The 19403-nt window shown below is 45.2% G+C and overlaps 2 protein-coding genes across 2 annotated transcripts in view; one reads left to right on the top strand and one right to left on the bottom strand.

Annotated features, from left to right (window-relative positions):
• Positions 1-4601, top strand: part of ZCCHC14 (zinc finger CCHC-type containing 14) — a 57326-nt gene extending 52725 nt beyond the window's left edge. The window contains 2 exon segments of the mRNA XM_034672507.1: positions 3-242; positions 1307-4601. Coding sequence (XP_034528398.1) covers positions 3-242; positions 1307-1362 — 296 coding nt within the window. The 3' untranslated portion in view covers positions 1363-4601.
• Positions 4602-6584: 1983 nt separating this feature from the next.
• Positions 6585-19403, bottom strand: part of MAP1LC3B (microtubule associated protein 1 light chain 3 beta) — a 13228-nt gene continuing 409 nt past the window's right edge. The window contains exons 2-4 of the mRNA XM_034672509.1: positions 12091-12146; positions 9168-9274; positions 6585-8347 (exon numbers count right to left, since the gene is read on the bottom strand). Coding sequence (XP_034528400.1) covers positions 8173-8347; positions 9168-9274; positions 12091-12146 — 338 coding nt within the window. The 3' untranslated portion in view covers positions 6585-8172. The remainder of the gene's footprint in view (positions 8348-9167; positions 9275-12090; positions 12147-19403) is intronic.

The raw sequence follows: 19403 nt of genomic DNA, 5'->3' as shown, positions 1-19403 counted from the left end.
ACTCCCCTACGGCGGCAGCGTGCCCCCCGAGCCCGTGCTGGGCGGCCAGTCGGCGTTCGCCGTGCCGCCCCTGCAGAGCTTCATGGCGGGCGCGGCGGGCGTGTACCAGGCGCCGGGGCTGGTGGGCAGCAGCAGCGGCTCCGGCCACAAGAAGAGTGGCAATCTGTCGTGTTACAACTGCGGGGCCACCGGGCACCGCGCTCAGGACTGCAAGCAGCCGTCCATGGACTTCAATCGGCAAGGTAAAGGCGGGCGGCCGCAGGGCGGGCTGCGCTGCTTAGCGGTGCGGCGTGGCCCCCGAGGAGACGGGCGTGCAGAGCTGTCCTCTGTATGAGAACAATAGGAAACTTCCTTCTTTTTCAAGCAAAAACTAGTTTTCTGAAAGCTGTTTGGAAAAGCATGTGGCTCTTGGTAGGCTCTGAAGCCCTCCGAAAGGGTTACTTTGTCTCGAAGCTGCCCTTGGTCGCTGCCTGCTCCTCCTGGCAGAGGGGACTGGCTGGCTGGGGAGAGGGGTTGTCGGGCCGCGAGCTGGGGAGCATCGCCCCCACCCGGCGTCCCGCTGAGAGCCGAGGGCGTGGCTCGCGAGTGCCGATGCTGGGGCTGTCCTGCTCCTGTTCTCTGCCTCCGCGGTGGCCGGGCTGGCGGTGCGTGGCTGTGCGATGTCACCGTTCGTTGTGGTGCCACGCACGCCCCCCCCAGTTCTTATCTCCACTTGCTCTGTCTCTAGTCCAGTTCTAGTGTGTATCTGATGTGGTGACACGGGTTTGTTCTTTCTGTTTGCTCTGCAAGGGAGATTAAACTAGGCAGGAGGAAAGTCTCTCCCAGCTCTGTGATAATCACTGTGCAGCCTGGAAAGGTCACTTGGTCTCTATAGACGTTTGATGGTTGCCCCAGACCTGGGATTCCTAAGCCCGCCTGTGCATCTCGGTCACCCAGAGAGCGTTAGAGACAACTCTGGTGGCAGGTGGGGGTGGCTGTGGGCTGTGCTCACCCTGCGGCTGTCTCCTGAAACAGTGAGCCCAGGCCTGTGGTGAGGGTCAGGCCTCCCCGGCCCACAGCCCAACCGAGCTCCTGAAGAATAGGGAACCGGACTGGTGACCGGCGGTGTCACCCCTTGCATTGACCCATTGTAGTGTCTAGTTTTGGGGGTGGGAGCGAGGAGCTGGGAGTGGGTACAACAGGTAGTCCCAATTTCCAGCACCCGTCTCTTGACCAGTGACTCTGGGAAGGACTTCGGACAGCTCAGTTGTTGGTAGTCATTGCACAGTGATTCAAATTTGATCTCTTTTTCCCCCCCTCTCTCTAGGTACTTTTAGGTTGAAATATGCCCCTCCAGCAGAAAGTCTGGACTCCACAGACTGATATTTTTCTCTGGCAACAGAACACTATTAAGCCATGGAGACATAAGGAAAATTAAATACAAAACTGAGAAGTCTAGTTGCTGTTGAGCTTAATATTTTTACTCCAAAGGTGCTTTACTTTACTAGACTGGATAGAAAACCTAGCGTAGGAGTGCATCAAACTCAGTTTTATTGCCAAAATCCTAGATTGGAGCTTGACGTCAGGACTTGCCTGGTCGGCGCCTCCACGGTGGTCGCGATGCAGAGACCTCCGTCTCCCGGGGAGCACTGCTGTCATCGGTCCTTCCAGGCTCACACGTAATTCCAGGGCAGCTACGCAAGATCGGAATCGAGAACTGAAGGTTGGAGTTCTCCGCGTGGAGTTCCACCAGTCGGACTCTTGATACCCCTGGGTGAGGGAAAATGTCGCCTTCGTTTTGTTTTGTTTTTTGTTTTGTTTTGTTCCTCAAGTGGTTAGACACTAATCTCTCTGGGCTTTTTAAGGATTGCACTACAGAAGAATGTAAACTGATGTCAATCTTGCCGTTCTGGGAGACAGACTCCCTGAGACCAGTCAGTGCAAGACACTCAGAGAATCCGTTTTTAAGGAGCTGGCACCAGCAGGCTACGTGACTTGGTACACAACAGAGATTTTAGCATTTCCTTCCCTCCTTAAAACACTTGTAGCAGTTTCAAGTTTTTAATTTTTTTTTTCTGCGAATAAATTTAAACTATGTTATTAAATAGAAATAGTTACTCGCAACAACTTAATATCTAAGGGTCCAAGTCCCAGAGAATCCCTAGTTGTCAAAGCTTTGAGAATCCCTTCCTTCCCGGCCCTTCAGTAGCTTGAAGTCCTGTCATCTTCCACTGCGACGGAGCTCTCGCAGAGACATGGTGACCGCATGGCCTTCGTGAGCGGTCTCTGAGGGATGCTACACATCCTTAGCAAAGTTGGCAAGTTCATTTATCTCACGCGGATCTCCCAAGGACCCCAAGGCTTCCTGCTAACGGATTCACACTTGAGACGGACATTTCAACAATAATACAGTCCTGTAATTTATGAGCAAAAGATTTGAAATATTCTCCTGTCAACTTCTTTTGTATCAGGCCGTGTACTAGTGGTTGGTTCTGCTAAAAATCACCTGAAAACCACAACGGAAAGTGGTAAGACTCTGAAAGAGCCCACAGCAACAGCGCAGAGCTGCAAGATCTGCAGACGTCTAGTTTTATCCCAAGTAGGAAATAAGTCCTCACCATACAGCTGTTTCACCCCATGACAACGAAAGCTTCTTGGTCTGAAATTTAGGGACTTAAACCTTTAAAGCTAAAAGGGAATTTTCTGCTCAAACATTATTAAACACTAAAGCCTTCAATATTAAAATATTGATTGGTAAGGCCTTGCCCAGGGATTTTGCAGTTGAATATTTATTTAAAAAAAGAAAATCATAGTGTTGAGACCTTTCTTAAAATGGGACAATCAGCCTCATGCCGAATTGGTGTAAATCAAAAAAATACCCTAGAATTTGAGGCACTGTGATGTGAGGCTTCAAATTTTATGATCAGTTTCCTGGCTGGAGGAAACTGAAGCAGAGTTGTTAGATTTTTTTATGAAAGGGTTTTAGTAGAGTTTTTTAGAGTTTATTTTAGTCGAGTTTCATTTCTATGCAATGCAGAATTGACAGACCTCTGTATGCTTCTCTCTCTTCCTGGTACACAGTATTACATACAGTTTTGAAGTGATGGTGATGCTTACAACAACTTTTTTGGGGAATGTTACATTGATCTCTTAATTATAAACACTACAAAATGTCAAAATAATGAGAACTGACACAACTTTGCCTTAAAGAGTACGAGCCTGGAACTTGTCATATGATGTTAAAGGAAGACTTGGGAGTGTCCACTGATGTTTACGATTTTAATATTTCTGAAGGCCGTTATGGTGGCCTGGACATGTGCTGAAAGCCAAACTTTTAAATTTTTTGGTTTTTTAAACAAAGAAATATTTTAAATAAATCCTATTTCAACACAGTGAAATTGTTGAGAACTGTCTCATAACAAAAGAAAAGAAAATCATATTTAGGGTTTTTGTTTTAGCGGTCAGTATTGGGGAATGAAAGTGTTTGTTGTTACCCTGATGACTATTTTGATAAACATTAGAGGTTAGTGTGTTCCATACAACAAAAAATTAAAATAGGAGCTTCGATTCGAAGTAGGACAGATTGAGGTAAATAAGTCCAGACATTGTGCGGCTGTGTTCCAGTCATCAAAGGTCTTAGAAAAATTCCCACTTGTCTTTGAAAGTGCATGTGCGGTGTGACGTCTGCAGTGAGGCCATTCCAAGGTGAGAATTTTAAAACGTAAACGTGAGATACGCGGGGACACAGAGCATCCGGCTGCCGATCTGGGAGACTCTTCCCAAGTGAACATTTGGACTTGGGAATGTTTGCTGGCAGTGTCATCTCTGATAAATTTCTCTCCAGAAGCAACCAAAGTCAGTAAGCCTGAAGAGCATTTTGCATTTCCTCAGATGTCCTCATCTTAGAAACACAGATCTGACTGACCCTTCTCACCTGCGTAGTCGTTTTCCTGAAATCATGGGCTCAGTTTGCAGATGCTGTAGCAGCCAGGTGGGTGTGGCCCAGCCACCTCGCTCTGTGTAGTCCGTCCTACAGCAAGGTTTCTATCCCCAGTTTTTGTCTCCAAGAACGGGGGAAGTGGGATGCACAGACTGAAGTAGAATCGTTGGGCTAAAACAACTATTTAATATTTTCTTTTTTTTTTTTTTTTAGCAAACATTCAACTTTCTACCTTTTCTAATTTTTATTTCATGGTAATATTGAGAATTGGAAGTGTTTAAATGTTAAAACTCGCAATTGCTAAAGAGCACTGAGGAAATGGGAGCTAGCACTTACAGTAACGACAGAATTATTTTCTTCAAAGCAGGTATGTGTGATTGGGTATTAAATAAAAAAGCAAAATAACCAGCATCATCTATAATCTCCAGATTACAGGAGTCGCTTGTGAATATAGTAGTTAGTAGGTTCAGTGTTTTAATTCACTGTTTAGAAGTCACCGTAGCTAGTTTGCCCCGCACTGTGCGTGGAGGAGTGGAGCGGCCGTAGCGACCCCGCCCAGCGTCACCGCGCAACTGCAGCGCGTCCGGTTTGGGGCGCCGGTGGATCCGATCCATCCGGATCTGAGTGAGGTTTGCTCTGGGCTCACTCCAGTGGCGCTGGAGAGGCTGGCCCGGCGGAATCGGGCTGCGCCCTCCTCACTCCCTATTGTTTTGTACTCTTCCTGCTTCTGTGGTGGGTTATTTGATGCCTTGCTAGTTTTACATACTGGTTACTGATGGCGTCTATATTGAGTCCTAAGGATGGTAAGGGAAACCGTGTCCTTCCCAGAGGATGGGCCTGTGGAACCTGAGCGGGCAGACGTCCTTTCCAAAGTGCAGGTGACTCCCAAAGAATGAGTCCGGTGACGTTTAAAGCCGTGGGTTCTGAAGAGGCTCAGTTTGCAGTCCTGAGGTTCTGAGTGAAAAAATCTTTTAATCAGCACTCTCAAAACCATGTATTTGCTGGTCGAGGCCAAAGGTCAACTTGACTACATTATTCTGGGGGGAGGGGAGCTCAGTGTGGCTCATCAGTCAGTCCCGGGGATTGTAACAAGCCCCTCACATGCATTAAGTTCTTACATGCACAAAGATGAAGGCTTTGGTAGTGAAACCAGAGACCTTGTGTACTCGAGAATCTTCACAGCTTATATTGGACAGATTTTCTTTTTAGGAATGAAGGAAAATTCTCCCATTTTTGAGCCATTCTTTTATGTCAATTCTACAAAATTGCATGTAACTTTATAAATATTTTTAAAAGATATAGTTTTGTAAATATTTAATATTCTGCTAATTTGATTTTGAATTGTAAATGTTAAGTATTGTTTTTGAAGTTTTTATGTTTTATTATACTTTGTTAAAAAGGAAAAATTGTACATTTTTAGAATGTTTTTATGAGTAAATTTAATGTACTGAAAATAAAAATTAAAAAAAGCTGTTTCATTTTATTAGGTCTTTGTCTCATAGAATGTGAAGCACACGTCTCTCAAATAAATCACAATTCTTGATTTGCAGACTAGGGAGTCAAGTCACCCCTTTCTGCGTTCTCCACTTGACAAAAGAGATACATGGTTTTAAATCCACTTTCTATCAAGTTTCCCAGGTTTTAAAAAATATTCTCGCTGTGACCAGAAACATTAACTCTTAATTTCGGATGTGACAGTTCTAGGTGCCATAAGAAATCAAGGTTGGCATGTACTGATGTCGAGTTTCTTTGGAACGTTTCCAGACACGTGATAACACATGGTATGAACATGTCCTGGCATTTAAAGCACCATCCTCTCTGGATTTGGGATGGTGGTGGTCTAATGAACACAAACTGGCCCCGGACTGTGGTGTTCTCATGAGCAGTGCTGACACCAGAGGGAGAAATCTGGTGCCTTTTGCCAGCAGAGGTCCCCAGGCCTGTGGCTACCCAGAGGAAACTGTTCATGCACACACAGTTCCAGCCATCAGGGCTCCTGTCAGGAGACACAACTGGCCCATACCTGCGGCCAACAGCAGCCTTCCCCCCACCCCCGCCCCACTCTCCCGACTTGCTGTTTGGTCAGACCAGGCCTCTGAAGATGGGGGGCCGTGCACACCTGAGCAACGAACTTGGGGAAGCAGAACATTTCCTCATCTTGCTCCCTAGCTTGTTTCACAAACACTTTAAGTGCCTGCTTAAATTTGGAATGGGTGAGTTTTTCAAATGAGTAACGCTGGCCACTACCTGGCTGAGGTTTGTAAGGCATCTTTCCCTGATGCAGCATAAGGTACCACAAACCACGTAATGCCTCCTTGGCCACTCAGCACATACTGTCAGCACCTGCTGTGTTTTACTTTTTCATTTGGAGTGGCAGGTTTTCAAGTGTTTAGTCCCACAAAACACCCAGGTCCCACATCCATCTATCCAACCACTTTGTGCCATGTCTTTCAGTTCTCAGGAGAATTTACTTGTGCAAGGACAAGACCAGCTGGCAGAACCTTGACCAAGGTGAGGACGGTGCCTGGCACAAGGCAGAGACCTTCAGAGGTGGGTGCCCCTCTGTACCCCACCCCCGCCACTGCCACCACCGCCTGGCTTGGGATAGTACAGACAGTATACAGCACTGCAAGTATCAAATACTGATCCATTAAATTGAGCTTGATGACAGTTTTTAGTTGTGCCTTTATTCACCTTAGTTCATTAAAAATGTACTTGGTTTAGAGATCCTAGTGACCACCCACTAATGTGGGAACGAAGTCACCCCTCTCCGCATGGTACTTGTTTTTTTGAAAAGCAGAATTTCTTCTAAGAATAGTACTGATCACACAGTAGTTACAAGAATGTCAGATATAATGATGTATACAATCTAAACAAGACAGGCTGATTAAGAATTTACATAATGTAAAAATACACATATTAAAAGTTAGCCACGCGGACAGATGCATGCAGCGGGAAGAGTTGTTGGAAGGTCGGGGGTCAAGTGCCCATATGCAGTACTATTGCTCCCCCCCCATTAATAAGTAACTTACACTAACAGGTACAGGGATACCACACACATCTAAACACACGAAGGGAAATCGTGACCTGCCACAGCACAGCGTAAAGCGGTCTGTGATCTTTCTGTGCTACTCCCACAAAAACAGTAAATAGTGAACCCCATGCAGGTAGTATGAAGCACTGGTTAGTCTAGTTGAACTTGGAAAATGTTTAACTTCTGACATTAATAACTGCAAAGAGCATTAGGTCTCCTTTTGCTGCTGTTTTCTTCACAGCTGACATGCACTCAGGAGTGGAGGAACCTTAATGGTTGGTTGACCCACAGTGACAACTGAAATACTCTCAAAAATGTGGTAGCTTTTTAATAGGAGTCACACACTTAACATAGAACATGGATCATCTACAGCTTTAGGCCAAAGGGTAGAGGGAGCGCATCTGAATTTTAATGCTTGAGTTTTCGTGTTCCGTACCTTCTAGCACTGTCCTAAGGAATGAAACTGATAGAACAGCTTGTTTCTTTGCCAAAGCAGACAGCAGTCTGACTTCCTAGAGAACATACGAACCGGGAGAAATGTCACGCGTTCCTTCTCTGGGCCCTTTGAGAAACTAGACCAAAATTCTGAACTATCCAGGTTCTTACGGAGCAGTGGTGCTCTTCTCCGTTATCGTCTACGCAAGCACACACGGACTCGGGTACGCGCACACTGGGAGCGGGAACCTTGGGCAGCGGTCCGGGGTTTTCCTACCCCCATTTTCCCTGCTTCTTGCCAACTATTATGGCAAACAGCGGGGGGGCTATGCTTGACAACTTATGCTTAAAGATCCTCTTACAGAGATTTCCCCAGTTGAATAGAAACCCTTCTACAAAAAGTTGGCTGGTTCAGTGAACCTAGTGAAGAATGTCTCTCTGCTTAAACTGAAGGTTCCTAATAGGGTAAGAGCATTAAAACAATGTGAAGGTCTATTTTATTGGCAACTTAGAATGCAAAATATTTTATTTTTAAACTTCTAAATTTGAAAACAAAACAGCCTAGGTTAAATAATATAATTTTCCAAAGCTGAATGTGCTCATTTGGAGCTCAGTTTTTCTGCTTGCAGGACAAAACAACTTCCTAAAACTCCTAGGCAGGAACACTACTGTTTTGATGATCTGTGACTGGATGAACTGAGCAATTAATCTCAGTTGGTAATATCCCTTTTTTTTTCTTGGTAAGGGTTTAAAAAAATTCAAGAACAGATGCATTTTTCTAGTCTTACACAGACAATTTCATTCCAAATGTCTCCTGAGAGGCGTATACCATATACAGGAACCCGTCTTCGTCCTTCTCACTTTCATACACTTCAGAAATCGGTGTGGACACACTCACCATGCTGTGTCCATTCACTAACAGGAAGAAGGCTTGATTAGCGTTGAGCTGTAAGCGCCTCCTATTGAAAGAAAACAATGTGAAGAGACACCAACGCATCAATATGCAGGGGACATGTAAAAATATCCCCCACCCGCACTGATAGAAAAGTATAAAGCTTTTGTAAATGCTGCTTCTGGCAAAATGTGTATGCCTACTGATGATGACTCTCCTAAAATTTCTCATGAAACACAGGGCGTCTCCTGGGACTACATTCATGACTGATAGCAGCAGTAATCCTTACATCGTTCTTACTGTATTCCCGAGGCCAGGTTTAAATTAGTATGCTCTCTGACTAGCCATTAGTGTTCTAATAAGAGAAGCGGTTCCAGATACAATTTACAAACTACTGATTTTACCATTTCACCAAGTCTGCATTGTCTTTACTAACTCTGCCATACAAAACCTGTACACTTTTCTGATTAAGAAACAACATCTAGGGGCGCCTGGGTGGCTCAGTCGGTTAAGCATCTACCATCAGCTCAGGTCATGATCCCAGGGTCCTGGGATCAAGTCCCACATTGGGCTCCCTGCTCTGTGGGGAGCCTGCTTCTCCCTCTCTCTCTGCCTGCCACTCTGCCTACTTGTGTCCTTTCTCTGTCAAATAAATAACTAAAATCTTAAAAATAAAAATAAAAAAGACAACATCTACACTAGATGTTATGATGAAAGAATCAGAGGGACAGGAGACCCAGCAGATACGAGAAGAACTCGGAAAGGAAGGAATGTCTTCAGGTTTATTAAGCTTGCACAATGTTAATAAGAACTAAAGATTTATCTGTAAGTCTGATACAGAATGAGCAGTTACCCAAAGAAATAGGGGAAAAAAGGTGATTAAATACCTAATGATCTTGATGAGCTCACTCATGTTGACATGGTCAGGTACAAGGAATTTGGTTTTGTCCAGGACAGGAAGTTGCTTCTCACCCTTGTACCGTTCTATTATCACCTAGAAAAGCAGCCAGATGAGAGATTTTAAAATAACCATTAACAATGAAGAGATGAAATACTTCCTATGCTGTAACTGGCACATACCAAAATGGGGTTTGAAACAGAAACAGCACCTTTGTTAGTTTCCCCACAGATCTTCTTAGCTTAGACTTGTCTCATCCCTTACAGAATAGAGGACGCAAGGCAAGGTGGCTGCCTCCAGGGAAGTGAGCAGGGTAGTGAAAGAAGTTTTCTATATATTCTTTTTGTTATCTGGAACCATGAAAACGTACTAAGTAGTCAGAAAAATAAGAGCCGATGCTAGGTACCAGCTTAAAGTGTAACCTCAGAATCTATTCAGTTGAAATACCACTATTTCCTCTAAAATGTGTGAGATCTTAATTTGGGTAATACAAGTGTTTTTTAATACTAGACTGGTTTCTCTATCTGATGTGGAAAAAGCACTAAGTAAATATCTGATAAGCAGATAACAATGATCAGCTGGTTCTGGAGACCAATTTTATGCAGAAAGACTTGAAGATTCTTTCATTTTGACAAAATACTTCTTATAGTTCTTTAAAGAGTTTTAAGAGCCAAGAATCTTGCACTATGGAGGGAACAAAAACAGTTCCACATCATGAACAGAAATAAATCCACCATGCACTCCTTGCCATACTTCCTTTCCACAGAGGACAATTTCTCCCCTAGTTCTAAGCCACTACAAACGCTGGCCACAGGAGCTGACCACCTTGCCGCATCTTCTTCCTGTAGCACAGACACCCTTCTCCAGGTAGAGCAATGCTCCACCCTGCCACAACGAGAAGCTGGGAGAGAGGAGTGGAAACCTCTGCATAATGTTTCTTTAGTAAAGGGGAAGATACTTGTCTGTACATTGTTCCACTCTATGCGACCCACATAAGGTTCTGTGTAAGGCCAAATCGAACTGCTATTCCTTTCCTTGATAAGATCAAGGACTTTTATTCATGGGGTGTGTTCAGAACATGGTAGCCGCAAGGGAGAATCAGCAGATAGACTACTTTTGCCTGGGTTTGACTAGCAGCAGAGATCAGAGGCAATACAGAAATCTTAAATTCCTGGTCCAGGAAGAGGCACAAGCAGTCAGAATGAGAAGAAAATCTCCTGACCTTAGACCCTCTTCATTAAAGGAAGACACAGCAGCAGCCTGGGGACACAGGACAGCATGGCCTTGAGCACCTCCCTCCTCTCAGGTGTCCCTGACTCTCTGATGCTGGTGATTTCCATGAAAACAATCCCCTACAAATGACTGACTTTCTGGTTCTTATTTTTTCTTTTTCCTGTACTTTGAATTCAGGAGAGAAGACACGTAAGTTATGAGTAAGGCATTTGGCTAGCCCTGAAAAGTGTCTTCTCGAGTGTTACATTTCGACAGCAGTGTTATGGACGGGAGCGCAGAAGAAAAAGCCGTCCTTGGGGAGTGGAGAACGGGGACTGGAGAGCCAGCAAGCTGCCCGTTCCTTCTCTGTCCATCTGTGCTATTCCCTATAAGAAGTGCCTGTAAACTTGTTCGGGGGTCACAAGCCCATACGTGGAAGTACAAGTATGTGATTTCTGCAAAAATCCTGGAACTGCTAGCAAAGAGGACAGCTAATGTATGCAGATATTCGTGTTTCAAAAGGAGGGGGCAGAACGAATCCTGGCAGACTGCTGGGCTAGTTGTTTCCACTAGCTAGCACCAAAAAGTGAAGAATGAAGAAAACCTTAAAATTAAGGAAATTCCCCAGGCCATATGTTGACCCCAAATATAAGGACAGACTGAAATTTCTAAGCAGTCCAAGGAAAACAGAGACTGTGTCTTTTACTGTAGAATCCTACAGTTGGGAAAATGCTAGGCAGACCCATCTTATCTTGTCTATGTACCTTACAGCCCCAACCCTCTGGACCTTTTCTCTTTCCCCTCAGTTTAGTCTGATAGGACACGTCAGAAAGCCAAACATGGAAACTTCTACAGAACTTTTAACAGTGGAGTGTCTTTCTAAGTGGTCTGTAGCATTCATAGGCGGTAACAACCATGTACACAGAACTAGGCAAATCTTTCCAACTACTACATGGGATGGGATTCTCTTCCCATTTTACAGATAAGGATGTTGCCACATCCTTTCAGAATTTTAGTAACTAGCTCAACATCACTCAGTAACCTTGAATCTAAGACCTGAACTCAGCCGGTATCTGAAACCAGAAGTTTCTCTTAACCACTCCTCCTTAGACCTGGTGCCTCAGCAGAAACCTTTTTAGGGTCTGCCAGCAAAGGATTTGGGGTAGAGGGTGCTGCCGCCTTGGCAAAGCAAAAAGCATCGGAGGCACCTATGCATGACAAGAACGAGCAGTGTCTTTCCTCCATCTCCTGCAAAGCAGCCAAATACAACAGACTTCTCTGGGGCATCAAAAGACAGCCTGGAACGTACGGTCACATTTCAATCCGGAGAGCTGATTTTCCTACCGCAGTACTCCTTCCTTTAGCAGAGAGCGGACACTTCCTTCCATTGATAAAATACCAACAGTCCTAGCCCCTCTATCCCTTTCCCCCCAAATATATTTGACTTGTGAAGTGTGTAACACTAAGGCAGCAAACTCAGACTCAGGAGGAAACAGAATGTGATTATATGAAAGAACTGTATATTAAGATATCTCGATTCTAGGTCATGAAAGTGACAATGCGGGTTACTTGTCTGACGAGCTCCGCAGAAACCTGTCACACAGTTACGCATACCTCAGCACTGTACTAAAGTACTTAAGCAGCGCTCTCTTTTGAGCACATTATTAACCACTGAAACACAGGCGCCGGAGACTACCTACTGGGATTTTGGTAGAATGCTGCTCTCGGATAAGTCGGACATCTTCTACTCTTTGTTCTGCAACGAAAAGGAAGAGACACAGGCATTATTAAGGGCCAAAATGCAGCTTTTTTCCTGCATTTCTCCTGGTGGTTTCTGTATCTAAATTCACCTATCCCTAGCTGTGGCAGAGCAGAGCAATAATGACATCTTCCGTAGAACTGAGAGGAACCACGCCCTGGCACGTCATATCTGGCACAAGTTGATGTGTAAGGTCACATGCAATTTGGACGTAAACCAACATGCAATTACACAGCTCTTGCAGGCGTATGACACAAGACCAAGAGCACAGAACTCCTAGTTTCAAGGGTTTGGGACCACAGGCTTGCAGTCAAATATAAAGAGCACATTAACTGCATGGCATTACCAATCTTTCCTCCAACGACTCCCACGACCTGCCGATTTTTGTGAATTGTCCAAAGTTTAAGTTGGTATAGGAATCTAACATAAACCATAGGCTCGTCAATGCAATTTTCTCTTATTACTTCCTGCTTTTCAATGATACAGTGCTTAATAGAAAAGAAACTGCCCAAAAGAGATATGGGGGAAAAAGAAGGCCCTATTTGACTTTTAAACAGTTTTGCTCAGGGATGCCTGGGTGGCTCAGTTGTTTAAGAGTCTGCCTTTGGGGGCGCCTGGGTGGCTCAGTCGTTAAGCNGTCAAATAAATAAATAAAATCTTAAAAAAAAAAAAAAAAAAGAGTCTGCCTTTGGCTCAGGTCATGTTCCCAGGACCCTGGGATTGAGCCCCCTGCTTGTACCCTCTCTCTCTCTGATAAATGAAATCTTAAAAAAAAAAAAAAAAGTTTTGCTCAGTGACTGCCCCCTCTCACCCCCATCCAAAAAGTTTAAAGCCCAAATTCTACTGTTGAATACTTTTTTTTGCAGAATATCTCTGTATTCCTCCCCCTTATATCAATGATCCACGACATGGACTTCCTGAGAAGTCCTGGTGGTTTCAGAAAAAAGATGCTATCATCTATATAAATATATTCTACTGTTGCCTATTTTTTTGGATCTAAAAAAAAACATTTAGTATTATTTTTCATAAAAATGACTGAAATAATTCCCACGTTCAAATACGGACATATAGGTTCTATTTCTATTTTCCCACTCAACATTTCTAAGTCAGCTTCTAAGATAAAATTACTAACATATCTGCTATAAAAGACGGCAAACTCAGGGACTCCTACCAGCACACATTCCTATTCAGTACGTAAGAACGGAGATAAATTTAGTTATTGTTAATAGTAAGTTTAGCCTAGTGGTTCACAATCTATAACGTAGTGAGTAATAACAAAAAAAATCTGTACTGGTCCCGGCAGAGTTGATTATTCACAGCAAACCCCAATCAACCATACCTGAGTTTATTTTAACACGGTAACTTTTGGAAAGCTCCTAAGGATGGAGGACTGGTTGCCAGGGAGAAAGAACAGTGATTTGGGGTTTGCAATGTTCAGACCCACCCCAACCACCAGGGACGGGAAAGGAGCTTGGAGGATGAATCACCGATGGCCAATGATTTAACCAATCATGCCCAAGTAATGAAATCTCCATCAAAAGGATGGGGCTCAGGCTTCCAGGTGCTGGGAGAGTGGCACATTCCAAACTCCACAGAGACAGAAGCTTCTGTGCTCAGGACTCTTCCCGACCTTACCCTATATACTTTTCATCAGGCTGTTCATGTGTATGCTTTAATACGCTTTGTAATAAGCCAGTAATCTAGCAAAGAAAGAGTTTTCCTGTGAACCACTCTAGCAATTTAACTGAACACGAGGGGGGCGTAGGAACCTCTGATTTATAGCCAGTTGGTCCGAAGCACAAGTAACAAGCTGCACTTGCAGTCAGTGTTCGGAGTCGCGGCGGGGGCAGTACTGTGGGGCTGAACTCAACCTGTGGGGCTGAGCTTTTCACCAGGTAAACAGAATTAGAACTGAGTTAAACTCAGAGTCATCAGTCAGTTGAGCATTCAATTCAATCTCAGGGTCTTGAGTTCAAGTGCCACATTGGGTATAGAGATTACTAGACAGATAAATTAATCAAATAAAATTTTTAAAAATTTTAAATTGTAGGACAGTCCACCGAATTGCTTGATGTGTGGAAAACCCACACATCTAGGGTCCAAAGTGAAGGAGCTGATCGGTAGAATACGGAGAGTAAAGGAAACACAGGAGGAGGAGGAGTTTTCCCCCTGGCATCATCCTTCAAATCCTTCTCTATTTCTGCGGGTGTCACCGATCTCCCTTCAATGCTTCTCTCAGCTTTGAGACCTATCCCTATGTCTGTCCTACCCCAGGAAAAGGTGCTCTACCATCCAGACTTAGCTATCAACCCTCTTCACAACAAAAACCTCCATTTTGTCAGGGAAGATTATTTTAGAGGTTAGAGGAAATCACAATTAATTCACTCTAGCAAATGAACGGCAATTCTTTAATATACCCTGGAATATGCTTCATACATAAAAGCGTATCCTAACTGGGGTGTCTGGGTGGCTCAGTCAGTTAAGCATCCGACTCTTGATTTCCACTCTGGTCGAAATCTCAGGGTCTGTGCTCAGGGCAGAGTCAGCTTAAGATTTCTCAAATTAAAAAAAAAAAAAAGCTTATCCTAATAAATTTGAAAGTTAAGTGGAAACATTCAGACAGAGGAGGGTGTTTTTTTTAATACAAGAAAATAGGTTTGTTTTGGCAAGTGGAAAATGAAAGAAACAAAACAGGCTTTAAATGTGGGGCTTCATGGGGCGCCTGGGTGGCTCAGTCGTTAAGCGTCTGCCTTCGGCTCAGGGCGTGATCCCGGCGTTCTGGGATCAAGCCCCACACCAGGCTCCTCTGCTGGGAGCCTCCTTCTTCCTCTCAGAGTCCCCCTGCTTGTCTCTCTCTCACTGGCTGTCTCTATGTCAAATAAATAAATAAAATCTTTAAAAAAAAAATAAATGTGGGGCTTCAAATCAGAAACTAATTTCTATACCTTAGTATCAAAAGTTTACCTTGATTTATTCCCAAAATATGACCCAAAAAGTACAAAAATCATTATTTTTATTAAAGGTGGGAAAACTGAGGTATGAAACGAGTTACTTACTTAAGGTAAAAACAAGTAATAGCAAGTTTCATAGGAATGTCATGAATATCTTGGCCAGTTGCAGTGAAAACCCAGTGGTAATCCTGGATTAACTGAGCAAATATGGTATAGGCCTGTGCCTCACTCTTTTGAATAGACAGCTGTTTTCAGAGACAAACAGTATATTTAACAAAAATATTACCAACAACACAAATCAAAGGCACATATGAGCAATTCTTTTACTCAAGTTTTTTGTGGTTTTTTGTTGTTGTTGTTTTTGGTTTTTTTTTAATGCTATAATGACCTGTTTATTGTTTGTCTTACTCAACAGAGTGCCCCTGGCAGCCAGGGACCTGCTTCTAATCATCTTTGTATTTACAGGGGCTCAGCCTTGCGCACAGAAGACGGTTAATAAACAAATTAAAGTTGTAAAATGGAAATAAACACTCTTCCAAATGTGTGTCAAGATATACTTCCCAGGGGCGCCTGGGTGGCACAGCGGTTAAGCGTCTGCCTTCGGCTCAGGGCGTGATCCCGGCGTTATGGGATCGAGCCCCACATCAGGCTCCTCTGCTGTGAGCCTGCTTCTTCCTCTCCCACTCCCCCTGCTTGTGTTCCCTCTCTCGCTGGCTGTCTCTATCTCTGTCGAATAAATAAACAAAATCTTAAAAAAAAAAAAAAAAAGATATACGTCCCAGATTCCTTTTCTCCTGTCTCTAAGAATCCTTACAAGACTTAGAAACATAAAAATAGAGGAAAGGAGTCTAAGGTGTCTTATTTTTACCAACGTACCATTTGCAAAGTTGCTTTGGGATTCCCTGGGGTATTTAAAGTAAAACTTTATTTCACTCAGTGAAACGGAAGAATAGATATTGCCCCATCGGTCTATAAGTCATAAACGTAATGTTCAATCCATTAATGAGTGCCACAGCTTCAGTTCATGGAGTGCTACCTATGTTTTGGCATAAACCCTGCTCTACGGTCTACCTTATTAGAGTAGTTGCAGGTATTTATTCTAGACCAACACATAAACTTCCCTCAAGACATGCTAACTTTTTTTTTTTTTTAAAGATTTTTTATTTATTTATTCGACAGAGAGAGAGACAGCCAGCGAGAGAGGGAACACAAGCAGGGGGAGTGGGAGAGGAAGAAGCAGGCCCATAGCAGAGGAGCCTGATGTGGGGCTCGATCCCAGATCGCCGGGATCACGCCCTGAGCCGAAGGCAGACGCTCAACCGCTGTGCCACCCAGGCGCCCCAAGACATGCTAACTTTTTTGATATTAATGGAGAAGCTTAAACCTGCTCACCACTAAATCACAGCAGAACAGTGTCATTAAATAAACTGGGACAGAAGCTGAAGTAAAATTATTACCTGTGAGCAGACCAAATCCAGAATTATTTGCTCAAACACAACTCTGGAAGTTCATAAAATTTTTCCACATACCTGCAAAGGCAGATTATGCTTTTTGACTTAGTGCCGGCCCATCTCATGTATTGGAAATGGTGGCTACCTATCGGAGGCGGGGAAAATACACGGCGGAAGATGAAGTGCAAGTCCAGACTCTGCCACTAGGTGGACCATGATCTTCACCTCTGGGCCCCACCCAGTTTCTTCAGCTACAAAAAGAAAGGGCTGTTTTTGGGTGAGCCCCAAGGTCCACTTCAACCCTCCCAATCCCAGTAGAATATATCAGCAGAGCTATATTCAATTCCGAATTAACCTAAACTCATTCACTTGGAAAGAGAAAGAACTGCTTAAGCCAAGTGCGGCTGCTCTTAGGTTCTACTGAAGAGGTCCTCTCCAAAAATTTATTTCCCTCATTTACTGGGCTACAAATCAGTAAAAATTGTCAGCACTGGAGCAAAGAAAGGCAGGAGCCATTAAATGATATTTGATCTGTTTCTGCAAAATGACTATTAAAGAGATCTTTTTAAAAGGGAAAAGGGGGGGTGCCTGGGTGGCTCAGTCTGTTAAGTGCCTGCCTTCAGCTCAGGTCGTGATCTCAGGGTCCTGGCATCAAGCCCCGCATTGGGCTTCCTACTCAGCGGGGAGCCTGCTTCTCCCTCTTCCTCTGCTGCTCCCCCTGCTTGTGCTCTCTGTCAAATAAATAAATAAAATCTTNTTTTTTTTTAAAGATTTTATTTATTTATTCAACAGAGATAGAGACAGCCAGCGAGAGAGGGAACACAAGCAGGGGGAGTGGGAGAGGAAGAAGCAGGCTCATAGCGGAGGAGCCTGATGTGGGGCTCGATCCCGTAACGCCGGGATCACGCCCTGAGCCGAAGGCAGACGCTTAACCGCTGTGCCACCCAGGCGCCCCAAATAAATAAATAAAATCTTATAAAAAAAAAAAGATAAAAGGGGAGTAAAGGTGAGCTAAGCGGGGAGCCCACAAAGAGTATATATAAGATGTACTAATGGGGAAAAAATGGAAGCATTCCTGGTTTACCCTCAGGGCCAAAGGTTCCAGGTGAATTAGAATACGTTAATCTCACTTTTCCTAGTCTTACCACCTACTCTTCAGAGATTTTTCTAGAATAACCTAAAAATACTCGAAGCAAAAGGAAAGTAACGATAGTTTCAGTCGTGAGAAAATAAGCATCTTTCCCACACAAATGTCCCCAGTTAACTTCTATTGATCTTTGGTTTTTTTTAAGTAAGCTCTATGTCCAATGTGGGGCTTGAACTCACAACCCCGAGATCAAGACTCACGTGCTCCATCCACTGAGCCGGCCAGGCGCCCCTCGGTTAACTTTAAAACACCAGTGAGGCCTGAAGCCAGATAAAAGAGGAAATCTGCTTCAGATGCTGCTCTCAGGGCTGCATAAAAGCTAAACAACATTGAGAGTTCACAGAGGTCATTAAAGAGAACATTTCCAACAAAAACCGCACATCCAAGTGTTGTTGCTAAACAACAAACTGCTCAAGAGACTGAAAAGGTGTGCTTCGCAGCTGCTCAGGGCCAAGCAATCAAATAATTACTAGTACTGAGATCCACACCACCACGTCCAAGCTGCGTGAACGCTCAGCTTTGTAGACTTCAGGCAAGGAAACAAAAGGAGTGCATGGTGTTGGTGCTGCCGCCACAGACCCTAAGGAAGATGACCCCAGGGAACTCCCCTGAGCTGCTATAAACACCACCCCCCAACACACTGCCCGGGGGGCCACGTTGCTAGTGCAGGATTTTCTTGATACCAGGGAACACCAGTCACTTCCTTATCGTCATTTTTCTGGAGGCGTAAATATTGTGATAATGTTACTTTCAGTTTTGCCAAATGCTAGGAAACCCAAGTTGGGTTTCTAGCCTCAACTGGGAAAGAACTGATTTACTGCTGGTGGAAAAGTATGAATGCAACGGCAAGGCAAAAAGAAAAGCCACTGACCCTCGCTCGCCTGCCACAGACAAGATCCAGACACGCCGCCACACCCGGTCTACACTGGACGACGCAGGGATGTGTACAAAGCCCCACCTCCAGAGCTCACCAGTCTGCACACTCCTCCTCTCAAGCAAGGTACCAATGTTTGTAAGCGACCACGTGTGACCAAGGCGACTTACCTGGAGATGATTCACTTGCATACTGGTGTCATCACTTCAAAGGACCTGTCACAGCCTGGCCTCCCCCACGGGCACCCTTCTTACTCGGGTCTGCGCCTCCGGAGCGCAGCGACCCCCAGGACTGCAGGGCTGACGTGAGAACCCAGCAAACAGCCGGGCCACGGCCGCTGGGGGCCAAAAAGGTGATTCAGCAGCTCCGCCGCAGCGCGCTCTGGACTGACAGCCGCCCTCGACGGCGAGCCGGCCGGGGAGGGGGTGGCGGGCCTTCCTGGGTCGACCGCGCACAGGTCCTAACCCCGACCCCCCGGGCCGACAGCCGCCATGGACCGCGACACGGCCTGGGGGCCGGGAGAGGCTCCTACGGTCCACCCCGCTCAGACCCCGGCCCCCCAGCCCTACGTCGGCCCCCGGCCTCAACCCCGAGCGGACGGCTGGACAGCCGCCCTCGCCCGAGACCCGGCCCCGGCCGGGGGGTGGGGGTTCCCTAGGTCCGACAGCTCAGGCCCCGGCCCTCCGGCCCACGTTGGCCCCCGACCCCGACCCGGAGCGGACGGACGACCGCCCTTGCCCAAGACGCGGCCCGGGGAAGGAGGGGGTCTCCCTGGGTTCGTCCGCCACTCGTTCGGCGGGAGCTCCCTGGGTCCGACCGTTCAGGTCCCGG

The sequence above is a fragment of the Ailuropoda melanoleuca genome, chromosome 12 (assembly GCF_002007445.2).
Source record: "Ailuropoda melanoleuca isolate Jingjing chromosome 12, ASM200744v2, whole genome shotgun sequence".
NCBI classification, from domain to species: domain Eukaryota; kingdom Metazoa; phylum Chordata; class Mammalia; order Carnivora; family Ursidae; genus Ailuropoda; species Ailuropoda melanoleuca.
This window is presented reverse-complemented; position numbering and strand designations above follow the sequence as displayed.